Below are 22,238 nucleotides of genomic sequence, written 5' to 3' on the forward strand. Positions count from 1 at the left end.
AAGAATAGGAAGGCAGATTATTATCTGAATGGTGTCAAGTTAGAAAAAGGGGACGTACAACGAGATCTGGGTGTCCTAGTGCATCAGTCACTAAAAGGAAGCATGCAGGTACAGCAGGCAGTGAAGAAAGCCAATGGAATGTTGGCCTTCATAACAAGAGGAGTTGAGTATAGGAGCAAAGAGGTCCTTCTGCAGTTGTACAGGGCCCTAGTGAGACTGCACCTGGAGTACTGTGTGCAGTTTTGGTCTCCAAATTTAAGGAAGGATATTCTTGTTATTGAGGGCGTGCAGCGTAGGTTTACTAGGTTGATCCCTGGAATGGCGGGACTGTCATATGTTGAAAGACTGGAGCGACTAGGCTTGTATACACTGGAATTTGGAAGGATGAGAGGGGATCTTATCGAAAAATATAAGATTATTAAGGGGTTGGACACGTTAGAGGCAGGAAACATGTTCCCAATGTTGGGGGAGTCCAGAACCAGGGGCCACAGTTTAAGAATAAGGGGTGGGCCATTTAGAACGGAGATGAGGAAAAGCTTTTTCAGTCAGAGTTGTAAATCTGTGGAATTCTCTGCCTCAGAAGGCAGTGGAGGCCAATTCTCTGAATGCATTCAAGAGAGAGCTAGATAGAGCTCTTAAGGATAGCAGAGTCAGGGGGTATGGGGAGAAGGCAGGAACAGGGTACTGATTGAGAATGATCAGCCATGATCACATTGAATGGTGGTGCTGGCTCAAAGGGCCAAATGGCCTACTCCTGCACCTATTGTCTATTATACCAAAGTTAGTCCCAATATGGTTCTCTGGCAAGTTTGACTTGGTAATGATGCAGTGCATCTTAGGATTTTCTTATTTTTACAACTACAAGTCATTGTAAAAATGCAAATTGTGTAAGAAATTCAAAAACATAGCTAAAAGTAACTTCAAGATTACATGTAGAATAATACAACTATCAATCTATATAGTAAATCAATTGCAAAACCTAACACCAATAACAAAAGAATGCAATGGGTCCTAGACCAATGCTGGAAAATATGTACCTTATACACAAGGCTTTGCGGAAGTTGCAGATCATTGACTGAAGGTTAATGGTGACCCCCCCCCCCGCCCGATTTTAATGCTGGGGAAATCAATCAGGGTAATTCCATCAAATGTCAAAGAGCAGTGGCTGGATTATTTATCATCATTGTCTGTCCTCCGAATGGCACAGAAGGTTATTTGCCATGCTTGGATATTGCCCATTGTTTCTAAATGTACACATGCACCACATTATTGGGGCTATAAATGGCATTTGGTACCAAGTAATCAGCACAAAATATTTCCAATAATGGCATTAAGAAATCAAGGACATCTTAAATTAAACACCAGTTAAGTTGTAGTAAGTACAGTGATCAGGTTTGTCAGTTGGTATATCTTTGACCAAGAAACAGCTTACAAAAAAACCTTCAACACTAAAAGGAAAACTGCAGTACTGCAAGGCACCAAAATCTTATCAATCTAAGTCAGAGTAGGTTCAAGAGAATGGCTTATTACAAATAAGAGCACATTTTTGTTTCAACTTGTTCACTGTTAAAATAGATAATCATACTTGTAATAAACAAAATTGAGAAGGCCCTCATATAGATAGCTCTGCTGCGAGTCATGTTTCCATAACATAATTGGATATAATGCAAGTGATGAATTCGGGAACACTATTTGCATTATGTGAGCCAAACTAGTGAAAATGCATTTTCGATCAGGAAACAGTCACTTAGGTGTGAAATATGGCAGGCACAAAATGTGCCATTTTTGATTTTAAAAGAATAGGGGATAGACATGCTTCCATACCAGCTCTCTGTAGTATTCAGAGCTCATAATCTCAACACAGGTGTTACTTTAACCACAGGCAGTAATTGAAATTGACAAGCAATCACTTCTGTTGACATTTGTGCAACCATATTCTGTTAAACAATGTAACAGTCTGTAATAAAGAAAATGTTATTGCTATTGAAAAGACCATGATTTTTGAAAATCTTGTGGGGTATTATGGGCAAATTGAAGGACAATCCATACCAACTGTATCAAGAGGATTTTTTTCTTGCAATTGTTTGGACGAGCACAGATCATTAATTGAGAAAATTTTACTAACTTGGTAAAATGCCACGATCCTTGAGGAATGGTTAGCGTTCAAATCAATCAATTCAACAGTTCAGAACTTTCTGCAATGTTGAGATAAACTACTTACCGTGATGTTGAGATATACTACACGGTTGCTTTGGTCATAACTGACATAAATGGATTTCACACCAACGTAACTCACATCAATAGATCGTGGAAAGAGAAAAAATACTGCTAATCCAGAAAGCAGCAAACAAAGAATTACTGATGATGTCACATATAACTTCCTAAAAAAAACACAAATATTCAAATGTTAAGAGGCAGGGTGTTCATCAATAGTTGAATCCAATCACGTGAAAGCTTAACAAGATGATGACTTTGTTTATTTAAACAATGGCAGTATTTATTCTAGTTGTCTCAGCCAGTAGTCAATTGTTGATTAGATTTTCCCCTAAACCACATTCCTTTCTCATGCAACCATCATTAACTGTGTTAAATTTTGTTTCATTAGAAACAAAGTTTAGAAATTTGCAGTGCCACCAAATCTACAATCTATTGAGCTCTTTTCAAAACAAATATTAATTCCCTAAAAGATAATGAAACCATTCATAAAAACAAAAATATCTTCGTTTTTACATGCATTCAAGGTGTTAGTTGATGACGTCAATCCCTCCCAAATGTCTGACTTGACAATGTCATCAAGAGTAGTACTGAGCAGAGTCTTTAAGTAGCCTTAGTGTGCCAAATCTTTTTTATTTTGGCCACTTCAGTGGTATTGAGCCAACTACACTGTGGGTTAACTTTCAAATTTTTAAACTTGGCGAGTTTAAATAATTGTGAAACACAAATCAATGAGCTGCAAAATCAGTTAAATGTTAGAGAATTGGGGGAAAAGTGAAATGATAGGGCAGGCATCTCAGTATTTACGGACAGGATTTTTGTCATTGGAATAGGCCAAACTTTTCACTAAAAACAGCCAAATACCCAAATAAGTAGAGTGGAGCAGCAAAGTGGAAAAAAGGTAGAAACACAGTCAACTAGAGATAACCAAGATCCCCTTCCCTGATCCGGCAGATAGAATTCCCTAGACGATTAATGTTTTTAATAAAGGCAAAATAATGAGTTAGTTAACACAATCAATCAATAAAAATCTTTCTCCAATTAAAAAATTTCAGCAACTACCCATGACAATATGCTACAGAAACATCCCTTCAGCCCACAATCTTTATGCCAAATAGCATGCTGAATTAACCTAATCCTATCTGTTTGCAAATAATCCTATTCCTCCAACCCTGCATATTCATGTACATATCTAAAAGCTTCTTAAAGCTCACTGTAGTATCTGCTTTCAACACCACCATGGCAGCAATGCGCATTGTTAAGATACACAGCGGGATATAGATCATCTACAGAATTGGGGAGCATTGGCAAATGGAATTTAATCTAAGCAAGTGCAAGGTGTTGCACTATAAAAGGTCAAATGCAAAGGGAAAATACCCAATTAATGGCCTGACCATTAACACCATTGATGTACAGAAAGATCTAGGGGTACAAATCTATAACTCCTTGAAAGTGGCAACACAAGTAGATAAAATGGTAAAGACAACATATATCATGCTTGCTTTCTTAGGTCGGGACATGGAACACAAGAATCAGGTAGTCATGATGCAGCTTGATAGTACTTTAGTCAGGCCACATTTGGAGTATTGTGTGCACTTCTGGTTGCCCCATTACAGGAAAGATGTAGGCACTTTAGACAGGGTGAAAAGGTAGTTTGCCAGAATGATACCTGTATTTGGGGACATTAGCTACAGGGAGAGGTTGCACAGGCTTGGATTGTTTTTGATGGAAAGCTGGAGGTTGCAGGCTACCTGATCCAAGTATATCAAACAATCTGTGAGAGCCATAGATAGGATAGACAGTCAACCTTTTTCTCCAGGAGGATGGCGAGTACCTGGAATATGTTGCCAGGGGTGACAGTTGAGGCAGATACGATTGTGGCATTTAAGACTTTTGGGTAGGCATATGGATATACAGGGAATGGAAGAAAATGGATTACGTGCAGGCAGATAAGAGTCTCGCTGAAATAGGATAAGATCTCCCAATGACTATTGGGAAATCCTAGCTTACAATCATGCAGTGTGGGAAAAAAAGTCCTTCTGATGATATTGAAACCTCAAGTCCATTCATAGGAAGTATACAGAAGCCTTGCACAATGTGAGGGAATGCACCACTCACCAATAACACACCTGGTCTCAGGCATTTGTCCATTTGCTTGTTCCCAAACTCGAATCAGAGGTTAATGATGCAGATATAAACCAGAGTGGAAATAAACCACTCTACATTTTGAGGGATTGTCACAGACATTAGTTGGCTCTTGCATCACATGAAATAATGTTTTAATCTTTTGCCTCAAAATCACTCCCCCCACCACAATTTAGCTTTTTAAAATATGGCTAAATGATCATGCTTTCTGTAATCTTACTTTTTTCACCATTATTCCAATTCCTTTCTACCAGCAAAACATTTTGATCTATTGCATTGGAGGCACTACAAGTAAGGTTACACAAAATACATGAAATGCAGTTAGTCTAGATGAAATTAAACACCTGTTGAGACATTTCACACATCACCAGATGTTTGTGTGATGCCCTACAATTAATATTTTAAGTTCACTGAAATTCTGCAACAAGGACAAAGGTTTATGTAATGAAATACAATGTTATTGTTCACGCTTTTCTATTGCATTTTTAATAAGCCCATTACACAAATAATTGTTCTTCCAGTGTTGATAATACTAGAATTAACTATTACTATTGGTCATAGAAATCTTTAAAAAATCTTCAGTTTCAATTCTGGCAAATTTAAATAGCTATCAATACATAACTCCACATTTGCTTAGAGACATCAGCTTTATTTGGCCAGCACCAAATACCTTAACAACGTGACCATGTTTGTTTCAATTCCTAAAGAATAGAAGGCAAATTCATTTCATAAGTTCTTAAGTGATGGGAGCAGAATTAGGCCATTCGGCCCCACCAAGTCTGCCATTCAGTCATGGCCGATCTATCATTCCCTTTTAATCCCATTCTCCTGCCTTCTCCTCATAACCCCTGACTAATTATGAATCTATCTATCTCTGCCTTAAAAGTATAAATTAATGGCCTCCACAGCTTTCTGTGGCAATTAATTCCCCAGATTCATCACCCTCTGACTCAAGAAATTACTCCCCATCTCCTTTCTAAAGGAACATCCTTTTATTTGGAGGCTGTGCCCTCTGGTCCCTAGACTCTCTCACCAGTAGAAACATCATCTCCACATCCACTCCACCCAGGCCTTTCACTATTCGGTAAGTTTCAATGAGGCCCCCCCCCCCCCCCCTTTAAACTCCAGCGAGTAGAGGCCCAGTGTCGTCAAACCCTCATCATATGTTAACCCACTCATTCCTGGAATCATTCGCGTAAACTTCCTCTGGACCCTCTCCAGTGCCAGCACATCCTTCCTCAGATATAGGTCCAAAAATTGCTCACATTACCCCAAATGCAGTCTGACTAGTGACTTAGAGCCTCAGCATTACATTCCTGTTTTTGTATTCTAGTCCTCTTGAAATAAATGCTAGCTTACATGATTACACAAGAGCAAGCTGTGCACAGAATGTTTCCTTTGTGCACAAATAATCTTAGTAAAAATCAGAGGCAAGAATAGCACTTAATGTTGGGACAACTGATACTTGAATAAATAAATCTTTTTTTACAACTACAACTACAGGGATATTGGGGGGAAAAAAATTGCACAAAATTTCTGACCCAAGTCACAGGATGTTATTCAGATTATGATGCATGATGCCAATTGATAAATAGATCACTGCTTTACTGACAGAAGCACAGATTTGAACTAAAGTCAAAGCACGTTATTTTCCTAAACTATTTTACTTAGCAAATTTAAGATAGAACTACACAAATCTACTTGAGCAGGTATTGATACAAGTGCCACCATTCTGTAAATTTCAACGGAACCTACGTTCGCCTGGGTCTTAGTCTCTGGTCACTATAAGGAATTAATGCCACAAGCTGGTTTTCTTGACCTAAATGGAGAAATGAAAACAATTAGTCAGAGATTAATGTATTGGTTCTTTAAAAAAAAGTGTTCCAAAGAACTGGTTTGAAAGCTTTCCTGTCAACCAGGCTGAAATAGACAGTCTTTAAAGCAACCAATCTTGAATTTGTTGCGGATGGAACCCGGATCCCGAGATAACCAAAGCCCCACAGAAATTACAGGTGTTTTCACATGAAATAACCGTCCAGGAACTTCTGTTTACTGATCAACACTTTTTAAAGTATTATTTTATAAAACACATACAAGTTACAGCAAACAGGATGTTCTTTTAAGGAGATGAGGAGAATTTTCTTTAGTCAGAGGATGGTAAATCTGTGGAATTCTTTGCCTAGAAAGCTGTGGAGGCCGTCAGTTGATATTTTTAAGGCAGAGTTCGATAGATTTAGATTAGTACAGGTGTCAGAGGTTATGGGGAGAAGGCAGGAGAATGGGGTTAGGAGGGAGAGATAGATCAGCCATGATTGAATAGCAGAGTAGACTTGATGGGCCATATGGCCCAATTCTACTCCAATCATCGATGACTTATTGACAACAGACCAAACGTCCCAATCAATCCGCAATAGTATTTTGCTTCATGCCAGTTGCCACCTTTCCTTATCCAAATCTCAGTGTAACCCTGTATCCCTTTCTCCCTGACTGCAAAGTTCAGTCATCTCTCAAAAGAATACATCAATATAATTCACTTCAATTTTGGTGCTAGCTTCTAATCTGCTGGAGTAACTCAGGCGGCATCGCGGGAGAGAAGGAATGGGTGATGTTTCAGGTCGAGACCCTTCTTCAGACTGATGTCAGAGGAGGGACAAAAATAGGATGTAGTAGGAGACAGGAATAGTGGGAGAACTGGGAAGGGGAGGGGAAAGAGAGGGACAGAGGAACAACGGTATAGACATTGACTTCTCTAACTTCAGATAGTTCCTCTGTCCCTCCAGCATTTTGTGTCTGCCTTTGATTTAAACCAGCATCTGCAGTTTTTTTCCTTCAAATCTGCAGGGATATTTATCACCCATCAGACCTGCTTTTACCACAAGTCTGCAAGAATCTCCAGTACTATACAGAATTAGATTTTTTTGGTCTATCGGATGTTATTCTATTAATACTCTAATACTTATTATTTTAGTTTAGAGATACAGCACGGAAATAAAGCCTTCAGCCCACCGAGACCATGCGACCAGCTATCCCCGCACGCTAACATTATCCTATACACACCAGGGACAATTTTACCACGCTAATTAGCCTATAAACCTGTACGCCTTGAGTGTCGGAGGAAACTGAAGATCCTGGAGAAAACCCATGCAGATAACGTACAAACTCCATATAGACAACACCCACAATCAGGATCAGACCGGCTGTCTGGCACTGTAACGCAGCAACTATACTGTTGTGCCACCGTGCTGCCCCAATTCTATTCTACAAGATAATATTTTGAAGTGATAGCAGAATGGGAACCAGAGTCCTGTGATCGAGTTGCTAAGCTCAAGATCCTAGAATCTGCAGTTTCTTGTTGCTCGTAGTTCAATAATTTAAAACTTTACAAAGTACTTTATCAAAGGTATCCCAAAGCACTTAAATTGGGAATGGTAGAGATCAATAAAATGCCACACAATAGGCTGGTTATTAAAGTCTGACATCAATAAGACTTTTTAAAAGTCAGTAGAAGTATGAAGAAAAGTGGCTTAAAAAGGCAAAAAGTCAGAATAAAACTCTGCCTTTCAGACTGCAGTATGACAGACAATGGCGTTTCCCCAAAGGTTTATGTTGGAATTACTGTTAAGTGCATAGTAATAACCTGGTCACGCGTACAAAATAAATTCTCAATGTGTGGATGACAAAGCTTGGCAAACAGAACAAGACTGCAAGGTAATACACATTATCATATCATCATATATATACAGCCGGAAACAGGCCTTGTCGGCCCTCCAAGTCCGTGCCGCCCAGTGATCCCCGTACATTAACACTATCCTACACCCACTAGGGACAATTTTTACATTTTACCCAGCCAATTAACCTACATACCTGTACGTCTTTGGAGTGTGGGAGGAAACCGAAGATCTCGGAGAAAACCCACGCAGGTCACGGGGAGAACGTACAAACTCCTTACAGTGCAGCACCTGTAGTCAGGATCGAACCCGAGTCTCCGGCGCTGCATTCGCTGTAAAGCAGCAACTCTACCGCTGCGCTACCGTGGTGCCCACAGAAACAAATGCCATATAAAATTACATATTAGTTCCAAAGGTTGTGTAGAACAGATAAACCAGCCTGGGTATATACACCTTTGAAAATGGCAGGGTATGTTGAGAGTATGATTAACAAAGCATTTGCAATGCTAGGATCTATAAAAAGAAAGAGGACAGAAGGGAATTATTGTGAACTTGTGAAAGACACAACCAGAGTTCTGCTTTCAACACATTTCACAAAACAAAAAAAGAGGTCCTGGGAGAGAAAGAAAGAATTACCAAAATGTTTATGGGGATTAGACTTCTGTCACAAGGCTAGGTCAGTTGTTCACCTTGCAACAAAAGAGGGAGAGATTTGAAAGAGTTGTGTATAATCACAGTTTAGATAACATATACTGGGAAGCTGTTTATATTTAGGGATGTTTGAAGAGAATGTTTGAAATGTTGGTCAAAAGACAAAGGTATGAAGAGAAAAATACACAATTAAGGGCTGCAGCAATGCTTGGGGGGGGGGGGGGAAGGAAATGAGTCTTCAGTTCAAAGGTACAAATTCTAGGTTTTCGCACAAAGGGTGGTGATGAATGAACATGGCCTAGCGGAAGCAGAGACAAGGGCATCAGGGTCTCCACATTACAAGCTAAAAGATAGCATGATTTGGTAGGTCAGTCAGAAAGGCATTGAAATAATTGTCTCGGAACAGAACATCACCACTACTGAAAATACAAACATGATAAATATTTCCAATAAAACTGATAGAACCAACAATGATTCCAACTCTTGATGCAGCACTAAGAAGTTACTATTTAGCTGGAGACAAGTACTCCTATTTTACAAAGAAGAGGAGGGATTTGTCCATCGCCATTAAATTCCGTATATCAATCCACATCAAGAAATTATTTGTGTGCTGTCCATCACTAGCTAGCGGGGAATAATACTTGGGTATTCAACACCTCGCAAGCATTGCGAAAAAGTTAAAGAATAAGAACAAGTTAAAGGGACCAGGCGTGATCTCATCCCCATGTCACATGTTTATTTGGCTATATCCATCTATCAGTTATACCTGTCGATAACAACCATTGCAGGCGTTTTGTTTCTCCGAATCTCAAAATTGAGAATAAAAGAGGATCTCATGCTACTTTAGCATTTTGTGTCTATCTTTGATATAAACCAGCAGTTCTTTTTTTTATTATCTTAGGACATAACAGGCTTTAGTTTAAATGCATAAAGATCTCATTCAAATCAAAAATGGCAATGGAAATTAACAAAAGGAGAAGATACTTTAGTTTTATTACTCAACATTAGTTTGAATGTTAAAAGAAAGTGACACATGAAAAATTGAAAATGAGCAGATTATTGGATTTACTCTTTTGAATTACATTTGAAGGGCTAGTGCTACTCCTATTTTTTTGTAAACACAAGGAGCTACAGATGCTGGTTTACAAGACAGAGGAAAAACCTCGGCAGGCCAGGCAGCATCTCTGCAGAACATGGATGGGTGACGTTTCAGGTCTGGACCTTTCTTCAGATAGGCTCCATGTTCTCCAAAGATGCTGCCTGACCTGCTGAGTTACTCATATGCTGCCTTTTTTTCAATTTTGTGTTCCATTCAGAAAATATTTAAATGTTATTTCATATTTGAGTATCTTTTAAAAAATGGTTTCTGCTAATCCAAGTATTGAATGGTGGCTGCGATCTTTTATAACCTCAAAAAACCCAACATACCAAAACTTACAAATGCAAAATGCCAGTTTGCTGCACTTTAATTACAAAGCAAATAGATTTCTCATGAAGTTAGAAAGAATGTTGAAAATTAAACAGAAGGAAGTTTTGTATTTCAGATTACTGACAACAGTCAAGTATTTAATGGTTACATGCAGACAATGGAACAATGAAATTCTTACTTGCTGCAAGTTAACACGCCTGTATTATTGCATCTAATTGAAAATAAATTAACTAATTGGCAACCAAAAGAGCGAAAACATAAAATTTGAGATTATATAAGTGACAAGCGAATGTCAAGGCTATAAACTGATGCTTTATTTTATCTTATTTTTTCCAAATAAGGATTTACTACAGAATTAGCAAATTGCCTTAACAGTAGCACAGTGGCCACCTGGCAGAATGAATATACTTGTTGCCAATCCATTTTAAAAATCAGCTGTTTAGTAGAGCAAAATCAGTGGTCATATGCAAGTCTCTAAAATGATATATTAAGAAATAACCACCTCTTGGAATCCTTCCTGTCCCTTGACATGTTGGACAGGTAACACTGTCTCGACCAGTGAATTCCACATATGGAAACTGAGAAACATCCCCATTTCTACTGGAGTCTTCACTGTGATTGGATGAAACGTCCAATTTATCTGTTTCCCTTTTGCTGGATTCATTCCTTTCGCTGAACGGTTTGCGCAGTGATAGCCGTGATAGACTTTCCCCCATGGTTCAATTACTAGAAAAGATTAAAATATATGAACTTAAATGTGCAATACAGAAACTTCATCTCTAAAATGTTACGAGCAAACTTAGAAAAGAGAAAAATACACAATAATCTAAAATGTAGATCATTCTCCAAATTTCAAACTACTTAAATACAAACTAAATAATATTCAACCCAAAAATTTTAAACTTTCCTCCAACATACAACCAGCTCAATATTTTAGCAGTTTGTTTTTACGCCAGACTTGAAGTTTCTCCTTTATCTTGCACCTGTATAAATTATAATTGCAGGATTAAGAGCTCCCAATACCAGATAAAATTCAATCGAGATTTTCTACAGAATATAGTCATAGAATAATACATACTGTTGTATTTAGAAGATTAATTACTCCAGAAACAAATGTTTAAATGTTACATTTACAAATTGTCCATGGCAAAGTGTTCCAAAACATTTCAAACAAAACTAGTTGTGGGTGCAGAATAAAATCCACAACAAGGATTATGCAGGTCAAACTTTAGAAATAAAGCCGTTGAATGAAAATCCAGTCTCTGACTGCAAAGAGCAACAAAATGTGATAAACTTAACAGTATTCAAATAGAAGATTGTTGAAAATATCAGGAGGAAGGAAGATTAAGTTCTGTGCTTCAAACAAAATAAATTGCAAAGCTGTAGAAGCAAGGAACTGCAGATGCTGGTTTACAAAAAAAAAGTACTGGAGGCGATGATGCCGATTTCACCTATTCATGCCTGACCCGCTGCGTTACTCCTGCAAAGTGTGTCTCAAAGTGCAAAGCTACAAATTTATTTCAGATCACCTAGGTCATTAAGCAATTTTCAAACTAGCCAACTAGAATGGGAGAAATGGACTTGTTCACATCGTCATAAATTTGCATTTTAATTAAAAAAGAATAAATATCACATTCAATTATTCAGCAGCTAAGAGGATGCATGAAACTTTAAGGTCACAACATGCTGCTCCATTCTAGAATTCAATTAGAAGATGATTGACATCGTACAGACAAAACTCAATCATCAGTTGGCTCAATTTCACTTGAAAAATGTATTTTCATTAAAGTTTGTGCAAACTTTGTACAAAGTAAAGTAAACTGCAAACTTTAATGCAAAATTAGCTCAAATGGGACAGGCAAAATTAAAGAATGGGTATCAATGCCTTCCTGAAGAAATATTGCAACATCCCCATTGACTCTTGTAGATCCCGCCGTTATTCAAAATGAAAAAAGCAGTTAGTTATTAAAAGATTTCTGCCCTTGCATCGGAAGCACACAGAGCCTTCTAATCTTATAAATCTCAAAATTAAGGGCCTGTCCACTTAAGCGATTTTGTTAGGCGACTACAGGTGACCAGTGGTCGCCACATGATCGCCGGGGTGTTACCTGTATGGTTGCGAGTAGTCTCCAAAGAATCGTAGCGTCTTTCTGGTCACCGCTGGATTTTCAGAACGTTGAAAATTTTCGGCGACAGTGGGTTTGATGCCAATGAGCGTCGCTTGACACATCCTGACGTAGGTGCTGTCATAGGTTGTCGCCAGGAAGCATAGGTTGTCGCCGGTGCTGACTTCGGTGAATTCCAAGTGTGGACTTGATCTGATCACCCATCAGTGCAATGTGTCCATAAATGTTAGGTTTTGTATGTTTTTGCACTTGTATTCTGTTTAAAGTTTGAAGTTTATTGAAATTTATTGAAGTTTATTATAATATTTGTATGCACTATTGTATGTTCTTATCAACCTTTTTAAAATTTTTGTTTATTTCAATATCAATAAAGGAAATTCTTGACATTGACAGAAAATTGATGTATGAAGTTATTGTATTTTAGAGTCTTTTCTCACAGCATCACTTTCAAATAGTCGTGATGCAGAATGATTGGAAACCCTACCGTACACCCCCTTTTATAGGGATACTGCGTGAAACGTAAATAGTCTTCAGCTGTCTTCAGGGTCGTAGCTTGTCGTGGATGGACATAGGTTGACTTTGGTTGTCGCCTCTGTGGTTGTAGGTTGTCGTAGGTGTCCTCGTAAGTGGACGTCCTACTCGCGACGATTGGGTCGCCGGTTGTCGGTAGCTTGATGTCGACTAGATGGTAAGTTGTTGGAGCTTGTCGTAGACATTGTCGTCGAGGGGGTCCAATCGCCGTTTTTTCAGCGACCTGCTACGACTATGGCAGTCACCTAAAAAAAATTGCCCAAGTGGGACAGGCCCTGTCCTCTATCATTTTGTGGCTATCTTTGGTGTAAACCAGCATCTGCAGTTCCTTCCTGCACACAGAAGCCACATACTCAACCAGCCTGTCCCATCAATGGTTAGACACAAAAAAATGGAGTAACTCAGCAAGACAGGCAACATCCCTGGCGAGAAGGAATGGGTGATGTTTCGGATCGAAACCCTTCTTCAGACTGGTTAGTGATAAGGGAAACGAGAGATTATAGACGATGATGGGAGGAGTTGGCTGCGCCTAACGGCTGCGGCTCTCTGGCAGTCTGTTGTCTTTTTTTCTTTTTTTTTTGTTTGTGTCGGTGTTGGGATGGTTTTTGTTTCTGTTTTTGGCTGTGTATGTGTGGTGGGGGTGTGGGGTGGGGTGGGGCGGGTGGAAACCTTTATTTTATTAGGTCTCTTCCCCTGGGCGCGGCTCGGCTGCGGGCCTTAACATTGCCGGCGCAGCTCGGCTGCGGGACGTTTCAGTGCCCGGTGCGGCTCGGCTGCGGGCCTTAACATTGCCGGCGCAGCTCGGCCGCGGGACGTTTCAGTGCCCGGTGCGGCTCGGCCGCTGGACTTAACATCGCCCGGTGCGGCCGCGGGACGTTTCAGTGCCCGGTGCGGCTCGGCCGCTGGACTTAACATCGGCCGGTGCGGCCGCGGGACGTTTCAGTGCCCGGTGGGGGCTTGGCCGCTGGACTTAACATCGCCCGGTGTGGCCGCGGGACGTTTCAGTGCCCGGTGCGGCTTGGCCGCTGGACTTAACATCGTCAGCGCTGTTCGGCCGCGGGACGTTTCAGTGCCCGGTGCGGCTCGGCCGTTGGACTTAACATCGCCCGGTGTGGCCGCGGGACGTTTCGGTGCCCGGGGCGGCTCGGCCGGGGGGCCTTCCATCCCCTTGCGGGGGCTGTGCGTGTCGTTTGCCTCGGTAGGGGTCGAGCTGCCTGTCCGGGGGGAAGAGAGGGGAAGTTTTGTTGCCTCCATCACAGTGAGGGGGTGTTTGGAGTCACTGTGATGGATGTTTGTGTTGGGGTCGGGTGTCCTGTGTTCTTTTCTTTTTTGCTGTATTTTGTGTGACTGCTGAAATTTCGCTCGGTGTTGTGCCGAGTGACAATAAAGTGTTGTTATGTTATGTTATGTTATGTAGAGAGATAAAGAACAATGAATGAAAGACATGCAAAAGAATAACAATGATAAATGAGACAGGCCGTTGTTAGCGGTTTGTTGTTTCCTGTTTCCACTGTGGCCATATCAGTTACACGAGGACACACAAAACCACAGTGGAAGGAAGCTTGCAGAGCTTCTGTCAGATTGTCAAGCAAGTCCAACCACTGATCACACGCTCCAAGTTCCTCTCTCTCGAGAACACGTGCGGGTTGCACATCACTAATTTTAGGAAAAAAATACGGACAGAGTTTACAAACGATATCATTGCATAGCAAATGTTAACTCGCTATGTTAAACCTCTAAAATCTTAGTTAGGATGAAATAAGTCTGAGATTTATAAGACACGATCACAGCCTGTGTTCAGAGAGAAATTAAGAGTAAAATCATGAACCTTCGGGGGAAAAAAAACCCAGCTTTAGAATACGCTGCACATCAGTGGCATGTTGCCAGAGAGGCCACAGTCGAGCCACACCGCATCAGGTGCGGCTGCAGGAGGCTCGCTCCCGCCGCTGGCCCCGGCCCCGGGCCGGGCTCGCGCCTCGCGTCAGCAGGACAAGTCGAGCCGCGCGGAGACGAGACTCTCGTCCAACTCCGCACCGTCCACCGATCACCCGTCAGCGGACCGCCGTAGGCTCCGACTACTAACCGATGACCGAGGCCTTCGTCCCGTTCTGCCAGAGAAGACGCCGCTGCCGCCGTTGCCGGTGATGCTGTTACCGGTGCCGTCACACTGCTGCTGCCGGTGAAGCTGTTGCTGTTGGTGAGGCTGCCGCTGCTGTTGCTGTTGCCGGTGAGGCCGCCGCGCTGCAAGTTCGTTATTTTTGTAAAAGGAAAACAAACGACGCTGCCATCACACGATTCCCGTGTCGATCTCAGCCCCGCCCCCCTCCTCCAATCCACGCAGGCGCACTGACTGCGCGGTCCGGGGGGGGGGGGGGGGGGGGTGACGTGACGTTACGGCGCTGCCATGGGAAGCGCGTTGCGTCACTGGCGGAGGCGGCCGCCGGCAGCGTGTTTTGTTTGTCAACAACCATCTGCAGTCCATTGCAGTCCGATGAAGGGTCGCATAAGCCCTTTACCTGTTGGTCAGCTTGAGATTTACGGAGCAATTTCTTCAGCCCAATTGCAAACAAGCTCTTGCTACTCTTTTCACCAAGGTATTATAAGTAGAGGATAATACATCTCCAGCTGTATCGAAGAAAAAAGGAACAGCAGATATGGCAAAATGCTGGAGTAACTCAGCGGGTCAGGCAGAATCTCTGGATACAAGGGTGTAGGAGGGAACTGCAGATGGTGGTTTAAACTGAAGATAGACACAATGTGTTGCAGTAACTCAGCGGGACAGCAGATCTATGCAGAGAAGGAATAGGTAACGTTTCGGGTCGAGATCCTTCAGGGGAAGGAGATGTGTGAATAAGGAAGTATAAGGTGTGATAACAGGACAAAGGGAATGGAGACCAAGGAAAATGTAGAATAGATCATTGTTGGCTGAGAGAAGGTAACAACATAGCAAACAGATAAAATGTAGACAGAGACAGTAAGACTGGTCAGAGAATTGGGAAGGAGAGGGATGGAGAGAGAGGGAAAGCATAGGTTAGATGAAGCTGGAGAAGTCAATGTTCATACTGCTGAGGCTTAAGCTGCCCAAATGAAATATGAGGCGAGGCCCAATGCAAATTGGAGGAACAGCCCCTCATATTTCACTTTGGCAGCTTACAACTCAACGGTATGAACATTAACTTCTCCAACTCTGAAAATGTCAGAGGATTATGTGCTGTATGCGACGACTGATGGGTGAAAGGCGAGGACTAGGGGGACTGTCGCTGCAGCGATTGGGAGGAGGGGGAGCAAGAGCAGAGCTGCGGGATACCGAGGAGACCCGTGCGAGGGCCTCATCTATGATGGAAGAGAGGAACCCCCGTTCCCTAAAGAATGAGGACATCTCAGATGTTTGGGATGGAACACCTCATCTTGGGTGCAGATGCAGCATAGAAGGAGAAATTGGGAGTAGGGGATAGAGTCTTTGTAGGAGGCAGGGTGGGTAGAAATGTAGTCTAGGTAGCTGTAGGTGTTGTCTAGATCGCTGTAGGTGTCAGTAGGTTTATTACAGTCAGTCAATAGTCTATCTCCTGTGATGTAGGCAATGAGATCAAGAAACAGAAGGGCGATGGACACAAAAGGAGATGGAGTAACTCAGCGGGACAGGCAGCATCTCTGGTGAGATGGAATGGGCAACATTTCGGGTCGAGACCCTTTTTCAGACTTGTCAGGGGAGTGGGCAGTGTATAGATAAGGAAGTGTATAGATAAAATGTTCAAGGTGTGAAAACAGGACAAAGGGAACAAAGATCAAGGAAAATGTAGAAAGGATCATTGTTATTTGGGAGAAGATTACAACAACAAACAGACAAAATGTAGTTGAAGACAGCAAGAATGGTTGGAGAACTGAACAGGAGGGGGAGGGGATGGAGAAAGAGGGAAAGGAAGGGCTACTTGAAGTTAGAGAGGTCAATGTTCATACTGCCTAAACCTACCTGAATAAACAAAAAAAAATGCTGTCCAACAGAAGGGAGATGTCGGAGATGGTCCAAGTGAATTCGAGTGCAGGATGGAAATTAGTAGTAAAGTTAGTGCAGAAACTGCAGATGCTCGTTTACAATAAAAAGTGCCAGATTAACTCAGCAGGTCAAGCAACAATTCTGGAGAATATTGATAGATGACATTTCGATTCAGCACCCTTCTGCAGATTACAAGTTTCAGGTCAGGACCCTTCTTCAGACCCGAACAAAAACGTCACCTGTCTATGTTCTCCAGAGGTGATGTCTGATCCACCGAGTTACTCTGGCACGTGTCTTTTTTGCAACTGTGTTGAGATTTGAGGTGCATTACCAAAAATAAACTATTTCAACTATTTTTTTAGGATATGATCATTTACCTCAAGGTTTGCATGTAATGCTCATCCCTAAATACTGTAGGTAGTGAGCCACCTTGAACCACAATAGTCTTAGCAAAGGCATGCTCACAGTAGAGATGACTACAGCACATTTGAAAGTGTCACTCACACACCTCTTGTGGGCAGCCCAATCTCTCAGGATCTCTGCCTAATGACTGCTCAGAAAAATACATTTGCAATTGTCCTGGAAACCATTTTCAAGCAGAAGCCCCGCATAAATGACAGAAGGATTGGACTACCTGACAAATTATCCACCCAGCTGCTCCTTTAGTCAACAACTAACGATTAGCCACCTCAGAACCTATGAAACAAGTGGAAGCAAGTCACCATTGATCCAAAGATATCACTTGAAAAAAAAAAGAAAATAGAAGCAATAGTAGGTCAATTGGTCCATCAAGCCTGCCCACCATTCACACCAATCCTGGCCAATCTGCCGCATGCTTCAACTCTTTCTTCAGTTCTCTGTTGCTTTCAATTTCTTATATTTTCATTTCAAATTCTATTATTATCTCCAATGATCTAGTTTTTACTGCCTGGGGTAGAAATATTCAGAAATTCTGGTAAATAACTGTCCTCGTATCATGCAACCATGTTTCCATTGGTAGGAAAGTCTCCAGCAACAGGACATCTATCAACTTAGGATCCTGTATTTCCAGAAGATCAACCCTCATTTAACAAACTCGAAAGAATACATTTTTCTTTTAAAGCAGTTCTTAATAGGACAACACTCTCTTACCAGCAACTGGACTAGTTTGTCTTTCCTAGTGTTGACAATAATAGCATATTCTTTGTTAAATAACATGGCCAAAAGCACAGTCAAAACTGTTATTCCAGTTGAGCGAGGTGTTCTCATTTGAATAAAGAATAATTGCGCATCAATTAAACTATAAGAGATAATGAAATATTTAGATATAATAAAATAAATTTACAATAATTAGCAAGACATTAGAAGTGAAGGAAGATGTTTAAGAAAATAGTTTGTTCAAACATCTATATTAGGCCTAGAGTTTGAGTGCAAGTTTTCTGTTTGCAATCTTCTTTATTCAATGCTGAACCAAAATTCCCAAAACATTACAATGGGTTACCGCTGTTTGCATTGCAAGGAAGAAATCAGGATTAATTTATTTACAACAATATTTTTGCATCAATTTGGTACTTTGCATGCTTGAAAGATAGCGACCAAAGCCAAACTTAAAATTCACCAAACAGCAAAAATGGGCCAAATTGCAACAGTGTTGAAACAAGGAACTGCAGTTGCTGATTAATACACAAAAGGGCACAAGGTGCTGGAGTAACTCGGCATCTCTGGAGAACATGGATATGTAATGTACCATGTCGTGTGTGGATGCTGAAGAAAGGTCTCAGCCCGAAATGTCACCTATCCATGTTCCCCAAATGCTGCCAGACCCACTGAGTTACTCCAGGACTTTGCGTCTTTTTGTGCAACAGAACATTGTTGGAGATAGCATTGTCGAGGAGCAGGTTTTGCCAAGAAAAGCAAGACTTCCCCAAGTGATAGTTTTGACTTTAAAGATTTATTTTGATAGGCTCCCTGTTATCAAGCCAGCCTAGTTGATAGTTTTGAGTTCCAGTTGGATGTAAAAATGCCTGGAAGATTTGAGGGGATGGAGTGTACTATCCAACCCTCACTTTGAATAAATGAATGTTTATTTTATGGGATAAAGGAAGAGAGAGCATCTCCTCACAGCTGTCCTCTTCTTTCTTCAATGTCTAGGAATTCAAAGCTGGGCATAATAGCCCAAAACAGAGGGCCCCCAAATCCTTAGCTTGGTAAGTCTTTTTAAAGTCTTCATCTTTTGACATAAAGATTTGTCAATGTTGCAAAATAATCCTGCAAGCCACGTCTCTAGACCGATGCTGGCTGTAACAGTAACAGGTTTAAGAGAGTTCCTAATTCCAATATGACAGACTCCCATTTTATTTAACCAGAATGGGATTGCATGTAGGAACAAAGAGGTGGCAAGTTTACTAGCCAATTTCTCATCTATTGGGGCATTCACTTGCAGGATTATTTTGAACCACATGGGAAGAGTTTGTTTAACTGATCAGCCATGGTCCAGGTTGTGTCAGACCCTTCAACCAGAACCAGAACCTACTGAAACAATCTTCAAACTTACTTCAAGGCCTATCTCATACTCAAGGCTCATGATTTTCAAGCTTGTATACTTGATAGAATTTCACACAAATTTTACAAAAACAAGCATTGTACACCATTAGTTGATACTGCTTGTGCTCAGTATCATCCAAGGAGCCTGAAAATCCAAATATGTACCACTGCCACACAGAAGATAGTATCATACAATCCAAGATAATATACAAATTATATATAAAGTAACAGGTTGTTTTAAACACAAATTGTTGAAAAGGAATAGGTCTTTTAAGGCAGTAGGTGTAGCGAGAAATAGATGATGATATTTTGGCAAGCAGGGTCAGTCAGGATATTGTTGTTAATAGTTGGATATTTTCCTTGGATTCATTGTTAGGGCCACCCATAAACCAGCACATTTCTTATGAAGTAATCAAAATTTCAATAGAAAACTGATGCTGGAAATTTTAAATACAAACAGAAAATGTAGGAGAGGTCAGACAACACTTATGGAAAGAAAAACAACATCTCAGATCAATTGCATCCAAGAAAAATCAAGGAAGATTGTAACCATCAAGGGTTGATGAAAGGCCATTGATCCAAAACAGGAATTCTGTTTCTTCAGTTACAAGTATTAGCATAAGTTTACTACTGCATTTAATGGAATAAATTGTACTCTCTCAAATGGCAGAATCATTTCACTACATGGAAGAAACTGTTCTAGCTCTGGTAAGATACCTTATAAACAATTAATTTCTTGGGAGTTCAAAGTCAGGAATTTTACAGCAAAGTAAATGGTCAATGAATAAAGTTGCTACATTAAAAGTATATTACCATAACACAAGTCACTTTCTCAAAACTTCAAAAACCTTGACAACTGACTTCTGCTGAGCCTTATTAATAAGCCATTTGTTTTAAATGGTTTTTGAAGTGGTTGCTATCGTGACCATGTCAACATTTGGATACTTATTCACACTTACCTCTGGGGTCTTCAGAGTGCCTGTTATCTAGTTACAATTCACAAAATAGTTCTGTTATTTAGGTGGTCAGCTATCCAAGGGATATAAAACTGCAATGACCCATACAAATACAGCTGCCAAACAAGAATAAGCAGTCCCAAAGGATGTTTGCAATTGAACAGAGCTTGACCTATTGATTAGTTGCAATCATTTGAATGACCTGTTAAGTGGAGTTCAATGCCAAAGCAATCAAAGCAATAAACTCACACACATCAACCAATATGGGGGTATGAGTGCTCTATGCTGTCTGCGGAAATAGATAACAGGAACCAATTTCAAACCTTTAGAAGTAAGGTCACCTTGCAACACACTTGTTTCAGGGGCAGCACAGTCTCTTAAGACACCGAAACAACAGCTAGGAATCACACAATTAAAAATGCAGCACTAACACTCACCATTTATAGACAAAGATAAACAAGAGGCACCTTCTGTTGACACCTGAAGCAACATAGGATGAGTTGCAAATGCAAATAGGGTCTAACAAGAGTCAAAGTGTTTTGTACATAGTTATCTTGGCTGTACACAGTGTGGAGTGTGCGGTCAGATTGTGGGGTGGCAGCCATTTTAGTTGTCTTGCTGCCAGCATTGAGTTACTGTAATAAAGACTTCTGTTGTACCTTGAAGACTCGCAAAGTTTCATACAGGCATAGAATAAGAACACGAAAGTGGTGTCAGGAATGGGAGACATTGGATTGTGTCCAAAGACCCAGATAAGAGCCTATTTTTCGATTTAAAAAAAACATGTCTCGGCAATTCGATCGTTTCGATCCCGAGCAAGAAAGATGGTCGTCGTGTTTAATGCGCGCTGAGTTTTATTTTGAAAGTATAGAAATTACGACTGGCCTGAGGAAGAAGGCTCTCTTGTGTTCATCAATGTCTCCAGAAACTTTTGCACTACCTCAAAATTTACTTACAGAAGAAGTAACTGAAGTGGGCGGCACGGTAGCGCAGCGGTAGAGTTGCTGCTTTACAGCGAATGCAGCGCCGGAGACTCAGGTTCGATCCTGACTACGGGTGCTGCACTGTAAGGAGTTTGTACGTTCTCCCCGTGACCTGCGTGGGTTTTCTCCGAGATCTTCGGTTTCCTCCCACACTCCAAAGACGTACAGGTATGTAGGTTAATTGGCTGGGTAAATGTAAAAAAAAAATTAAAAAAATTGTCCCTAGTGGGTGTAGGATAGTGTTAATGTATGGGGATCACTGGGCGGCACGGACTTGGTGGGCCGAAAAGGCCTGTTTCCGGCTGTATATATATGATATGATATGATATACTGAAATCACAACGGCTTTGCAGCTGCATTACGAAGAAAGTCGAAATTTCCTCGCAGCTCGCCTTAAAATATCCTGAATATTTTAAGGAAGTAGAGGTGTTCATGGGCTTTTTTTTCTATTGCATTGCATCAATGTGCGATGCCCAAGACAAAACTTCAGAGATATGCATGCACAGGAACTTGATATTGTTGAAACAAGGAACTGCAGATGCTGGTTAATACACAAAAGGACACAAAGTGCTGGAGTAACTCAGTGGTACATCTCTGGAGAACATGGATAAGATGACATTTCGGGTTGAAACCCAAAGTCTGAAGAGTTACTCCAGCACTTTGTGTCAGTTTGGTGTTCTTGACTTTCGCCACTGTCAGCCCATTGATGAAGACAGGTTTGTGGATCCTCAGGTTCTCCCTCCCGAAGTCAACAATCAACCACACATAATCCTCTGAAATTTCTGCCACCTCCAAAAGAATCCCACCCCTAGCCACATTTTCCCATCTCCACCCCTTTCCGCCTTCCGCAGAGCCTGTTCCCTCCGCAACTCCCTGTTAACTCATCCCTTCCCACCCAAACCACCCCCTTCCCAGGTACCTTCCCCTGCAACTGCAGAAAATGCATCACCTGTCACTATTCCTCCTCCCTCGACTCTGTCCAGGGACCCCGACAGTCCTTTCAGGTTAGGCAGAGGTT

General features: G+C 41.1%; 1 protein-coding gene across 1 annotated transcript in view; it reads right to left on the reverse strand.

Annotated features, from left to right (window-relative positions):
- The window catches only part of tmem106ba (transmembrane protein 106Ba), a 28,492-nt gene extending 13,392 nt beyond the window's left edge, over positions 1–15,100 (reverse strand). The window contains exons 1-4 of the mRNA XM_078422044.1: positions 14,848–15,100; positions 10,610–10,833; positions 6,115–6,178; positions 2,222–2,381 (exon numbers count right to left, since the gene is read on the reverse strand). Of these exons, the coding sequence (XP_078278170.1) occupies positions 2,222–2,381; positions 6,115–6,178; positions 10,610–10,823 (438 nt within the window). The 5' untranslated portion in view covers positions 10,824–10,833; positions 14,848–15,100. The remainder of the gene's footprint in view (positions 1–2,221; positions 2,382–6,114; positions 6,179–10,609; positions 10,834–14,847) is intronic.
- Between the last annotated feature and the right edge of the window lie 7,138 nt (positions 15,101–22,238).

The sequence above is a fragment of the Rhinoraja longicauda genome, chromosome 2 (assembly GCF_053455715.1).
Source record: "Rhinoraja longicauda isolate Sanriku21f chromosome 2, sRhiLon1.1, whole genome shotgun sequence".
Classification (NCBI taxonomy): Eukaryota; Metazoa; Chordata; class Chondrichthyes; order Rajiformes; family Arhynchobatidae; genus Rhinoraja; species Rhinoraja longicauda.